Source organism: Micrasema longulum, unplaced genomic scaffold, assembly GCF_059751315.1.
Source record: "Micrasema longulum isolate JH-2025_06_02 unplaced genomic scaffold, ASM5975131v1 h1tg000222l, whole genome shotgun sequence".
Lineage (NCBI taxonomy): Eukaryota > Metazoa > Arthropoda > Insecta > Trichoptera > Brachycentridae > Micrasema > Micrasema longulum.
In genome coordinates, this window is record NW_028277427.1 from 901,187 (window position 1) to 915,677 (window position 14,491).

The 14,491-nt window shown below is 31.6% G+C and overlaps 1 protein-coding gene across 1 annotated transcript in view; it reads left to right on the forward strand.

Moving 5' to 3' along the window:
* mmd (disintegrin and metalloproteinase domain-containing protein mind-meld) overlaps positions 1-14,491 on the forward strand; it is a 673,422-nt gene that overhangs the window by 561,424 nt on the left and 97,507 nt on the right. The window contains exon 8 of the mRNA XM_088243654.1: positions 12,227-12,373. Within this exon, the coding sequence (XP_088099780.1) occupies positions 12,227-12,373 (147 nt within the window). The remainder of the gene's footprint in view (positions 1-12,226; positions 12,374-14,491) is intronic.

Here is a 14,491-nt window from a genome sequence, read left to right on the forward strand (position 1 = left end):
ATTGGATGTTTTAGTTCAGCAATAGTTAAAATACATATTTGCAAAATGTGTCTTACCGAAAAGTTTTTAGACTTAGTGGGTGACAAATTGTTATATGTGTTTTAAATTATTAAATAAACGCTGCTCTGCAGCACTGAAACTGAAAAAAAAATCATCAACCATCACTATTAATTTTATTCAAAAATGATATCGGATCGATGAGTGGATCAAGCCAAATACGTTAAAATTTGTGTACTGTTTATGAAATTTGGTTTACAGGTCTATAAAAATTGGTTTTGTTTTTTATTTGATTTTATTATGATTTTAATTAAATTGCTTATTTTGTTAATAATAATTAGGTTTATTAGATTAATTACGTTTTTATTTTATTATTATCTTAACTTTATTAAATAACTAATTTAAGGCAAGTTTCACTTATTGTCAAATGTTTCCCTCGGCACGGGACACCCCAGTAAAAGAACATTATTCGGTATAAAATAAAATACAAACATTGTAAACGTATAAATAAATAAATAAAATATACATATAAATGTAATAATGAAAACTTTGCTTGTTTCTTTTTTGTCATCTTCGTACGACATAACCATTCACTATTGCCTCAGCATACGTATTTTGAAAGTTTTTTCACCTGTAAGACTAAAACATTTTAATTGATTGATCAGTTAGCATATCTTCGTTTTTCCCGTGTTACTGGGAATTATTTTTGGCTGTCGGGGAGTTGAAAAAGTAGCGAGTTAACGGTCTACCATTTGATTAAATATCAAAAGAAGCCTTGTCAATATAATACCGCTATTATTCGCTATGTTGCTGATGGAACATAGTAACGGTTCCTTCGAAGAAGACTTAGTTTCATATCTGGGCACAATAGGAAATGAAATTGGTAACTTTCCGAAGCTTTGTTATCGAATTTCATTTAAAAAACATACCAGAAAACATATTTATTGGGCGTAACGTAATGAAACAATTTTAATATAGTCTTAGAAATGCTACGTTATTGTAATATTCCTAACCATGGGCAAATTTATGTTCTCCATAAAGATTTTAAGCAATAAACCTATAATAAACCTAATAAGGAGAAGTGTACAAGTTTGGATTTTGTCTAAGGGAAGGGACCCTTACAGGAGACTGCTGCTGTTGCGTGATATTGCATAGATTTACGAATATTTATACAGTTAAACCTTTTTCTCTAGATGTTTATTAAAGTATATGTTTATGTAATATTTTTCATTTTTGGTACTGTTTAATAATATGCACACTTTCATTTTCCATTATGTTGTATCCCAACTTTACACAGCAGTGGCGAATCGTGTACAGAAGCGATTATGCACAGCTAACCCTTATATTTGACTATCCATAATAATGTTTTACGGTAACTTTATTAACAGAAAAACAAACAAATAATTCTTATTTTTTGTAAATCGATGCCACTGTTTGTGTTTTTCTCCAAATATAAGTAAAAATATTAATAAAGCGCGCCCAGCGCCAGCAATGAGCCAAAGAACTAGCCGACTACTCCAGCTTCTTTCTTCATACAAATAAGTGTACTATATATTGATTGATTTGGTGTTTATTTTGTAGAACTCCATATTTAAACTTATAATATTAGAAATCAAACACTGATTTGAGTCTACTTAACACTTTATTTTATTTTTACAAATATAAAAATAAAAACTTCGTGACAATTGTTTCGCCTTGTTAGGGCGTTTTCAAACAAATGTGAAGATTATATGGATTGAATGTCCTTATATAGTTATACAATTCAAGGTACTTAATTAATAGATGAATCATGTTACAATTGCATTTTTATATTTAAATAAGAAATTCTTAAAAAAAGAAATATTGTATAATAATATATTTATGTTTATATAAATTTCCTCATAATATTTCAATCATGTTTTAAAATTGAACACCAAACTATTATAATATTATTGATATTTTTTCGACAGCAACTATCTTTATTTACAAACTTTAAAGCTTCATTAATTATTTCACAATACATACTTGTATGTCAATAAATACTTACTTTGTTATATTTTTCCCGAAATTCAAATATAAATACCTAAATTCCCCATTACCTATTAAACACTTGGCCTCGCCCTTAACCATTGGTTTTTCCCTCAATTATGATTAATGTACATGCTATAGTTCATAAGATTATTTTTATTTTCTACTTAGAAAACTTAGTAAACTTCGGAACTAAGTGACGTTCAAAAAAAGGGTAGTTTATGATTGTCAAATGATATTTTTTTTTACCGAATATTGGACATTTCTCAAAATACACAAAACTAAGCCTCCGGTTTATTTTTAACCGTTTACCGTTCGGGAATTAACTACATCAAAGTGTTATGGTGAGGTTCAACAAATAAACGTTTTAGTCGAATTTTGACTGCTTCTTCGGTTTAATAAAACCCTTGCATCACGCACGTAGGGTTCTTGGTTCAATTTCCAGTGAGATCACAAAATTCCAACGTGATTTGCCATAATAATTCACAAATTTACAAACCATCACGCCGTTTTTTGTAGGGGTAAGCAGAGAGGTTAGTTCGCCATATCACACTATCAACATACGGATATCGCTTCCTCTACACGCATACATCTTATCATGCACGCATGTCGATTATTCCGACTTTTGACATGTCCATCGTCAACTTTTGGTTAAATTTGGTCATGTCAGTTTTTTCTAGGTCATCTTCGTTTTCTGCATCCACCAACTTGTGTATCCTTATTTTTTTTTTCGCTGTTCTTTTGTCGTTTATTCGGTTTACGTTTTCAAATCAACACAGCACTCATTTCTTGATGTTTTCAATTATGTGCATCTCAGTCTTACGAGTATATTTATGATGCACTAATCTTGACATTTGTGCACCTATCTTTCATAGTTTTACCAAACATTCGCCTGAGAGATCGCATTTTGACAGCATTCAGCCTACTTTCATCCTTGTTTTTCCAATTTCACACCTCACTCCCATGCACATGGGTCGGCACCAGGACTTCATTGTGAATGACGAATTTTGCCTCCTGCGACAAACATTTATTTAAGAACGTTATAATTTATTACTTCGTATAATAATTCATTACTTTAATTAGGTTTTCTCGCCGTTTTGGTACAAATTAATAATTAAAAGCATTTATATTCACTCAGTATAATTATTAAGACGACCGGCTTTTAACTACATCCGTTTTAACTGAAAAACAAACAGAAAGAATATAAAGTATTTTTATTCGGTTTTTCAAGTGATACGATGACATGGTACATACATCATTTTATTAATTCTTCAAATTCAGAGTATCTTTAAAGTTTATAAACTAAAAGCGTATTTGAAATGCAAGTAATTTTAATTTTTACTTAAAATTGTTACTTACGAAGGATTATGCAGTTCTTGAGGGTTGATGAAGCTCCTACCACAGTTAAAGATTGAGAGATTGATAGAATACACGAGGTTGCTGTTTAGTGCGTATTTATTACATGGTGAATAAATAGTGAATTTTGTCGCGCAAGTGTTACGGCGATGATGGGTGAAAGAGATTGCACTTGAACTACATGCTGTAACTGAGTGGCTGCGTCAAGCAGAGTCTTCGGGCTGGCTGGACTGACTGAACAGAACTGCTGGGCGTTACCACGCCCTGTGGTCTCTTTATAGGCCGCGTTCTTTTGTTGTTCATATCTCAATGAAAGTGACTGCAGTAAATGTACTGCAGAACGTTGATCTCATGTTTCGCAGAATGTAATAAATTGAATTCATTATAAAATTCTGACTTGCTTCTTGGAGTCATGACTCTGATTTTTCACGCGTGGGTGTGTCATCGATCATGGACTATGAACCCCACACTGGCATGTTAGATAGTATTTATCATTTATTACATCAAAATAACTGCGCCGCTTACGTACAAAATCGTAACTATATCGTACAATATTATGCTTCAAATACCTGGGACCCGACTACACTTCAATTTAATCTATTAAATAAAATTTTCTGAATAAAAAATAAAATGTGAATACAGTTTTTATTTAATATATTAAATTACGGGTTACCGACAAAGATACTTAAAATTTTCATACAAATAAACACACTTTTGTACATAAATTTCGATTTTACTTCATAGACAGCCGAAGTTAACAGAGTTATCTTCGATATTTGGTGTAGCTCTTAGTCCTATGCTTCAGATACTAGTCTAGGGTCTTTTAAATATCCCAATAAAAATACGCAACATGCATTTTGCATTTCAGATAAATATGTCAGTACCATCGCAAAATTATGTTTTCAAAAGTTGTGAAAAGTTTTCCGTCGGTCAAGTGAATTATTCATGAAACTCCCTTATTATCCCTTTAAAATTACGTGTTACATTTTTAGTAGCCATAAGCAACAGAGAGGGTTTGCAAAATGTATTTATTACGGCCCTAAACGGTGGCGAAATTAATTAAAGCGTCCCTTTCGACCAGGAAACGTCACCCTTAAAAATGTAACGGGACATGGGGATCGTAAAAACTTGCTTAATTTTGAAGAACACAACGTCTCGTCCGCTAGTAATAAAGAACTAACATGTGACGTGTGACCACGTGGCACTATACAAGATTACAAGTGAAAATTATAATTTATTTTTTATTTATCAAAACGCTAACTAATTAACCGAGCATCCGACTGATCTCCTTACCTACAGAACTGCCTTGAGATGGTCACTCCATCAAAACAGTAGTATATTAATTTGAAAGCGGATGTTGGAGGACCGGCAGCTGGCCGGTGTAGAGGAGCCAAATAACCCGCGACGGTGGCATGCTTCTCGGCTCAATATCTGCACAGAACCTATGTGTATTATACTACTTAAATTACTATTATTATGATTTTCGTAATTATTATTATTATTGACATTTAGTCATAAATGTACGTGTACATCTACACATACATTTATGTGTGTGTGTGTATGCGCATATATTATTATTAATAAAAACTGCTGTAACTGGAACAAAATATAAAAATAAAGTAAATGAATGCCTTGACACGGGTTTCGCTCGGTGAGATAATCATATAGAAGAGAGAAAAAAATATGTGTAATAAATAAATAATACAAAATAATATCATGACTCCCTACAATTTTAGTACCAATTCAGTACCCTATGCACCACACGAGCAGGTGGGAAAATGATAATAATGAATAATTGGTAAATGAATGATAGCCTTAATTTAAAAAAAAAACTAAATGTGGTATAATATGCAATGGCATTCAAATTTTATTATTATTCTAAATGTCTTGCAACTGAGAAGGAAAACAGGAAGTCTAGGCATTCACAAGGCTTACGACCAATCATTGGCTGGTTTAAGTGACCACTTCAAACACTGTGTAACATTTATCATTCTGCTAATGTTTAAACACCCGTATTTTCTTGACTTTTGTGAAATTTTACATCTCAATAACTCCCTAGGGAGAAAATCCTGCAAGTCTCAAAACATTTGGACATACTCAAAACATTCTTGATAATAATTATTAATGTAGGCTAAGTTTAAAACATTGAAGAAAATAAGAAGAACCTGCTGACAAACTGTATGCTTACAATTCAGAAAGACTTTAATTTTGATATTACTGCGTAAATATAAAAAAAAAATCCTAGCTCAAATAATTTATCAACGGAGCCTGAAAACGTTAATTGGAGAGTATCTATAAACCACAAAATTTAGCTATAAACGGTAATCTCCTTACAATATGTACATAAATGTGGTTACAAGCTTCTATCACTCTAGATTCTAGATCGATTAAAATTATGATCGCGATCGGCACAAATGTTTACGTTAATTCATTCAACCGTTCACGTTTATTATCATTCCTTACAAAATTACATCTAACTAACCTTGGCATATTCGTATATAACTGCACAGTTTGATAAAAAAAATATATATTTATTCCATAATATTAATATTGTCCCCTTCATAGTAATCACCATCCGGGCCTCAATTATGAACGCTATCTTAATCTATGCATATCGATACGGTATACTTAACTTCTGTACTATGTGTATCTACTTCCGTATGTTCTATTTACTTGTCATCTCGACATTATAATATTATTGAAATCAACCAATGAATGATGCCAAAGATTGAGACCGCGTTCTTAATTTCATAAACATGAAAAATAGTTCTCATTTATATTTAGAATAGGCTTCCGTGATAAAAAGTGTCCACTTCAAAGCGATTATAAACTCCAATAAATCCCAACTCAAGCAAAAAATGCTCGCTTGAACATGATGTTTATATGACTTTTGACAATTACCAGTTTGCTTAACGATCGTCTGTATTTATCTACCGATTGATTACAAAACACTCCTTCGACGTCTCGATACCTACACTCAGAATGATAGTAAAACAGATGGAAAAAAAATATATAATTGCAACTTCCTTGCGCCTTGATACTCTTAAATGTTATTAGGGCAAAATTCAGCAACATCGTTTTTTTTCATCTAGCTGCTCGTTCGTGGATTATCTGTGGCAGAGTGATTGGGGACCTCAATGCCTATTAATTAAACCCATATGTATGTTCCGCGATATTCAGTCGTTTAAAAGTTTAAAAGTAAATGTCGTAAAGAGTGTAGATTTTTTTGAGATTTTTTTTGTTATTTCGAATCAAATTAAAACACGACTAAAAACTGTAATGTAGAATAAAAACCTACTATTAAGCCACTTGACAAAAAAAATACGATCGGAGAATTAAAAGTTTAGCTACACTTAAATTTTTACTAAAATTTCTTAAAAATCCGAATAACTTTTAAACGACTGAATATCGCGGAACATGCATCGAGGTTAAATCGATAGACATTGAGGTCCTTCATCGCCCTGCCACCGATGATCCACCCTCCCAGTTACAGGCTGTCTAATTTATATTTTATTTTATAATATAAATTATAAATTAAAATATTGATACACTTCCAACCACCCTTCAACGGCCATCGTCATTTTATTTCATGTTTTATACCCTTTAATCTTCTTTCGGTTTCTTTAACCTCCTGATTTTGTTTTTTCATTTTTTATTTAATTGTTCTTTTTAAATATCCAAAAAATTACGATGGTAACTATTCCTAATTTTTCCATGCGACGGCGGATAAATTTTCTACAAAGGTTTAAAATACAAATATTTTGAATTTCTTGAAAACGAGACGTTTTGCGCAAACGGATAAACGGCACGTATTACGTTACCGAGCCATACTTGTACGCAATGTTTCTTAGAAGCGTACATGGCGGGCATAACGCGTGACGTCAAAATGACACAACGCGTGACGTCGAAACTGCTAGCCGTTAATTGTTGCGGTCATTTTTAAACCCCTAAATTATTAATAAAAACTTACATAAATAGTTATACCGTAAGGATCGTAAAAATCCTTTATAAATATTTCATTTGTTTTCTGCGTTATTCCCAATTTGTGAAAGTGCCCTATTCTTTAAATATTTAATACCTTATCATAGTTTTAAAATATTTTTAAAACTTTTTGATTCGTATAGGATTCCTATCCCGCAGCTGATTTGCGATCTCGATATTTGCAGGATCAAATATTTTCAATCCCGCGGGGCCCACGTATATCAGTGCAGATCTTAAACATTGTAAAATTAATTAAATTATTTAGAGGTATACGAACTAGTCAAGGTGTAATAATATGGTGTTTAAAGATATATTACTGTTGACAGCTAAAATAAAAGTCTGCGATCAACCAATGTTTTTTTTTTAAATTTTTTTTTTTAGAAAAAAAAACAAATTTTACTAATTCATATAAGCTGGCTGCAGTCAGAGCAATTGCATCTGTGGCAAAACGTCTTGATGCTGCTTTGTTATCCCGCGGGATACTAAAAAATCAGGATCTTGGTATGCCGAGATTAGAAACCCTAGATTCGTATAAATACGGCCGTTATAAATTGTTTCTTTTTGCATTTTTGTCTCTACAGTAGAAAATTTTTATGATTTTTAAAATTAATTATGTTAAGTTGCATTAGCGTTGTACAAATGTATTATTATCCAAAATAAGGAAACACATAATATAAAATAGTATTATGTTGATATTCCTTTCTTTTTCATCTTCCTGCTTTTTCTCGTAAAATATATCAAGAAGTACCTAAAAACCACTAAGTATCACCCGTTTAGTGACGCTTACGTTGCCAACTCTGTTTTGTATTAATTTTTTCACTATTTTATCATTATCTCTCGCCTTTTGGCAAAGATAACTCAAATTTACAGCTCGAGCCAAATCTCAGCCTTGGAGAAATGATGTTTTTTTTCCTAATTTCTATTTCTGTCATTTTACTTTTTGAACGCAAGAAACCCTTACAGTGGAAAATGAAAAAAAAAGAACACCTTTCGTTCTGCTTTGACTTTAAGTGCAAATGAGTTTCTTTTAATCCTGTTCATTTAAATTTTTACTTCCCAACCAACGACACTTTCTGTTTTTTACGCGTTTTCTCCCTAAGTTGATTTTATACACCTCGACAAATGCAACCAGCGATTAAAATTTAACAAGGCGAAAACATACGAAAAATTGTTAAAAACGAGCATATAGCTTTTTAAAAATCTAGGAGTAAATAAATTACGAAATAGTCATTGATTTGTGATTTAACTAACGACCAAGACGCTCGCCTCACGTCGAGGGTTCTGAGTTCGATTCCCAACGAAACCACAATAAGTGGTTTGTGGTCCTTCGGGTCCCTGTGTAGCCTCGGCTAGTGTTTTTTCCACTTTTTGTAATAATAAGTTGTTTACAACTCCGTTAAAGCGTCTCCAAGATTATTTTCTTGGTAAATAATATGTAGGCATATTTTTTTTCAACCATAAGAGTTGTTACAATTCAGCCCTTATTATGCCTGTTGTGATGTGAAAAACATACAAAATTATCATTGTAGTAAACAAATATAAAAAAAAATGTATGGACATGACCACCTTTTTACATTCCCCAAAGAAGTGGGGTTTATAAATAACATAAAAAAAGATTATTTTTTATCAGTTTGGCTCTTTATTTGTTAACGGCTGTAGCCAATTTGTGCAAATTGTTTAACATTGTTAAAAAGTAATAATATATAAGATACGTGTTATGTTTATAAATCCCTCTTATAAACTAATTTATTTTTCGTTAATTTCAATTCACTGTTTTAAATAATATTATCAAACGTAGCACCTTACATTTGTTAGAGATAAATATTCTCATAAGACAAGCCGAAACTGTCAATTTATTTCGCACTGCTTCATGTTCTATTTTACGTCAATGGCAAAAGACTCTTTGATCTCTTCGGTGTCTTTGAAAATTGAAAAAAATACCCGAAGAACGAACAGCTGTCCTTTGGCAATCTACTCCTTTGGACTCGGGAACTAAATTGGAGCAAACAGCTCTAAATAAACTTACATAAAAGGAAACTGCATTGCAAATGCATACTTCACTGCACTAATCATTCGTTTTATCTATTTATATTCTGCACTTTCGCTAAATTCATACAAAATGACGTTTTTTTTTTCTTGATTAAATGAACTTTTATTGGAAAAGATTGTAAGGGATTTATGAATTTTCCAAAAGAAAATTTGTTTCAATTTCAAATATAACAAATATGTTTTTTTATAAATATTCAGTATACGAGTATTTTTAACCGAATTTTGCATTAAAATAATTCAATCGAAAGCTTTGGCGCAAAATATTGCTCGCAATAATTTTATTATACTATTAGTGTCTAACTCACTCGCTTCTTCAAATTTTACCCATCAATCGTGGTTTTCGATTAAATGAACCCCAAAATAACTTGCATCCCTCCCAGCAAACTCCCCTCGCCTATAGTCAGCGAACAAGCGGAAGGGTTACATCAGCGACCCACTTTGATACTTTGGCACTGGTGAAGAGCGAAGAGGAGCGATTGTTAATTTGGCTTATTGAGCAAGAATGCGATGTTCAGAATATTATTGTAGATGAAATGTTTTAGTTAATTTTCATTTAACTAAATGTTATTAAATATTTGTATATAACCACTTACCGACTTTTCTATGTCTACCGGTTTCGAGACGTACCCGTCTCTTCGTCAGAACCCTAATTAAACCAACATGCAAAACCCACTATACACCTTTACCATAGATGTTGCACAAAAATATAAAACCAACACGACATGCATTTTAATAAGCACATGCTCTGATTAGGACCAACATGCACTGATTAAATTATGAAAATATTCTCTTGTTTGAGAATTAATAAAAAAAGTAGAGGGGATGGAGGGAGGGGATAAGCTTAAAAGGTTTTATAGGGTGACCATTACAGTGGTTACTGGAAACCGGTAGACATAGAAAAGTGGGTAAGTGGTAATATACAAATATTTTAGAACATTTAGTAAAATGTTTGACCACAAAGTTAATGCTTTAAATATTAATAATAATTTTCATTCTTGGAAAAACTCTTTTTAATACATAATTGTTAAAAAAAATTAACTATAGAATTTCAAGACATTCCAAAAAGGGGAATACGGAAGCCTAGGCATTTACTAAACTTATCACTTGTCAGCTGGTTTACGTGGCCACATATAACACTGTTTAACAATTCAGACAAACTTAAAATGTTTTTTATTAAACCAACTGTCCCAAAGAGTAGAGTATATATTTTTTTTTACTGGCGTTTTCATTTTTTGTAAATTTTATTCAGGAAAAAAAGTTCAATTACATTGTTTGAGAGTTCACAAATAAGGCGTAATTTTTTTATTTACTTAAAAGTAGTTTTTAACACATTATTTGAGACATAAGTCCCAACTCCATGGGACTAAAAGTTGACGAATTCTAATTGACTTGTAAAGTTTTCATATTATATCAAATGCTAAAGTAATTAATTAACCGTTTTTATTATTTTGAGTACAGTAATATTTTAAGGGGGAAAAAACGTCACTGAAAGTATATAAAAAAAAAAAAAAGTCAAATTAAAAACATGCTTCAAGTGATTACAGGGTACCTTGTATACAGATGAAATAATTCAGTCAGATGAATCCCATCCGTATTGATAATGGGTTTAGCTGCTGAACTCCACAAAAATCAACAGTTAGAAGAATTTTTAAAATATGTTTGTTTAAACATAGGTAGAATACTAATTGTTACAAACTGGCCACTCAAACCAGCCGGAAAAATATCATATGCCCTGTCAATTCCTAGACTTCCATTTTCCCTTTTCTGACATTTTCTCTATCTCTGTTTAATATGTTAATATTGATAACTTCTTAGGAAGTGATATAGAGTCCTTGGCCACATAAATTTGGGCGAACTCAAAATATCGTTGACATTATTTTTTTATAAGTTTAAATTATTTTCATCTTTTCTTTACTTCATGTTGTACGAGAATATTAAATTGAAACAGTGGACATGATATTAGTATCTCTTACAAATTAACGCACATTTTTTTTGTATTGCTTGAATTGCTTACATCTAAAAAAGTTGAAAAAAAAAGGTTTCTCAAATTTTCTACTGTAAGGACTAAAAATTTATAAGGAAAAAAATGAAAAAAATTAAATGTTAAATGTCAAAAATATATGTGTTAAAATATAAGATTCATAGGTAATTAATTAAGAATTATGTCAATTAATAGATTGTTCTTATATAGATAAACAAGTTTGTATCAGAATTGTGATTCAAAAGTGATATTCTTATAATAAAATTATAATAAGATATTCTTTCTTTGAAAAAATAGTTTAATGAGTTAAAACATGCATTTTTTTATAACCCAGAGTGTTCATCTAAAACCACGCAACTGGACTAAATACTTTTGCGATGTAACACTGATTTAAGGTGCTTAACAAATTGTTGCGGATTGATATCAATATGTGGCCAACATGATAACAATATTGCAAAAATCTGTTAGCTCCGCATTAGACGCTATCTTTGCCAGAATTGCTGACAAAATTATGTTTTTTGGGAAGTAACATTGTTTAAAACATTTTTGCGTTATTGTTATTACAAATATGATATCTTTAAAGATGTTCTGTAAATACATATTATCCCACTTTAACGTTAAATTTTTATTAAAAAAAAATAATAAACATTTAAATATAATCACTTTTTTCTGTTCTATTAAGTACTTTTAATATATAAAACATGATAAAATAGAAACAGCATTATTTAATTTTATTTTTTAAATGTAGCATTATAATTAAATTAATATAAGCTTACTTACATGTTATAAGTAAATAAATAAAACTTTATTCTTAATTTAACGCGATATTAACTCGATTTCATTTTCAAATTTCAGGAGATTGAACACTGCTACTACCACGGTACGGTAAAGGACTATCCTGGAGCTACAGCAGCCTTCCACACGTGTAACGGGGTTTCAGGTGTTATCCACGTGGGAAATGAAACCTTCGTCATCCACCCCTTCTATGGAGGGGATCTTTCGGTCAGTAAATAACCCTATCATTTTAACAATAATATCAATTCATTTCTGTTGATTTCTGCCAACAGAATATAATCGCCATTATATAAATCAGTATTCAATAAAAATACGTATAAAATATTCAAAAAATATAGAAAATTGTTTATATTTGCCAAAAACTTCACAAATTACCTTTATTTATTTTTACAAAGGTGCTTTCTGAATAACGCAACATTCTCAAAATGGATACCGTTCTCAGAAAAACTTTTAGTTTTTTTTTAGTATTATTGACGGATACATATTATTTGTTATAGCTTTGGGTAAATATCAAAGATTATTGGACTTTCGTTAAAACTAATTCTTTAATTTAGTCCCAAGATAAACCACATCATAGTTTGAAGTCAGCAATTAAAACACACACTTTAAGCTAATTTAAGAAATTTATTTTATTGTTTAGATAAATAAATACCTCATAACTAACTATCAAATATTTAACTTTTTTAAATAAATACTAAACAAAATGTTATGATAATTTTTTCGAAATATACTCTGATAACTAAAAACTTATTCATGACGCCCATAACACCATGATCATATTATTATATATAGTAACAATGACAAAATATAACTCGACCAGTAATTTTGTTGACACTGTTCATAGCAATTGAATTACAAAAATTTTAAAGAATTGAAAAAATAAGTCAAAATACCGTAAATGAAATAATGAAGAAATACCGTAAATGAAACGAAAAAAAATCGTTCGCTATGCGGTCTAGTTATTAACACGTTTGTCCATCATGCAAAATGTTTCTGGCACGTATTCCAACATGATTATGGTAAAATATTTATTCAAAAATGAACAATGTTATTTTATTACAATATTCCGTTCCCTGTCTAGCACAAGCAAAAGAGCTATCTTGCCTTTATATAACGATATACACAGCTGTAGGCCTCGATTATGATGGGAAGTTAAGAACGTCATACCTTCACTATGACGGTATAAAGGATGATAAATTCTCTCTAGCGATTACAAAGATACATTACCGAACCCTCACCTTTAAGTTTTAGGTAGGTACGTCGAAATGAAACAAGGGGAAGCGTACGTCACGGTACACATATCTACGCATTAAAGGTGTCCAAAATGTTGTTCCGCCTAGCAATTGTTAATCGTTCTGAGGTTGGCGCTTTGTTTTTTAGAAGTCTATTAAAAATGTGAGAGCAAAATTAGTAAATTTAGAAGTCAGTTTTGAAAACGATTGGCTAGACTGGCTAGATGCTGCTCTATTAACATTTAAGAATATCTAGTCGTAAAATGTGGCCACTGTAAAAAAAATAATTGGTTACTATATTTTTTACATCTGTTTTACTATCTTTCATCAAGTTGATAATAATGTCGCCTCAAGTGGAGGCGCTAGGGTTGGCTTGGCCATGTGCTGCGGTTGCCTCCTAAGAGCCTTAACCACGCTTGCTCACTTTACAAGGCATAAGGTTATCGTTGTCCTGGACGTCCACTGCTGACTGTTCGTCGGCAGTTCGTGTCAGAACTACGGGACGCAAACCTGAATTAGGAGGATGCACAGGAGCTGGCATCCGACAGAGATGCTTGAAAGATCTCAATGGACACCATATGCTCCAACTAGGTAGCGGACATGGAATAATGAAAAATGATAATAATGAGAATTTTGTTTTGGTCGGACGCGGACGGGGTGGTTCTATCCTATAACCTGTGAATCGGCGTCACTACAACGGGACGACAGCCGGATTCATGATAAACAAATATTGTTAGCAACAACGCGTTAAATTTTAATGCTTTCAATGGAAATAGGTGTAAATTTAACCAAGTTACTTTGTTACTAGTTGCACGCCATCATCATAAAAAATCTTGTTTTCATGGATAATATTTCTCATTGCAAACTAGGTGCGCAAATTTGTAACGCAAAATTGAATTAAAAATTTTCCGGTCTTACCTTCTCGCCATCTGCGTGGAATGAATAAACAAATTTGCTCGGAATTAGATTTTCTTTCGTTTACTTGCAAGATGAATTAAACTAGGTGTATTATTCTTGCTCCGTTCAACTGCAGCGACGCTAATTGTTAGTAATGAACCAGCGCAGCATAGCGTCCTTCCTTTCCGTAGTACGG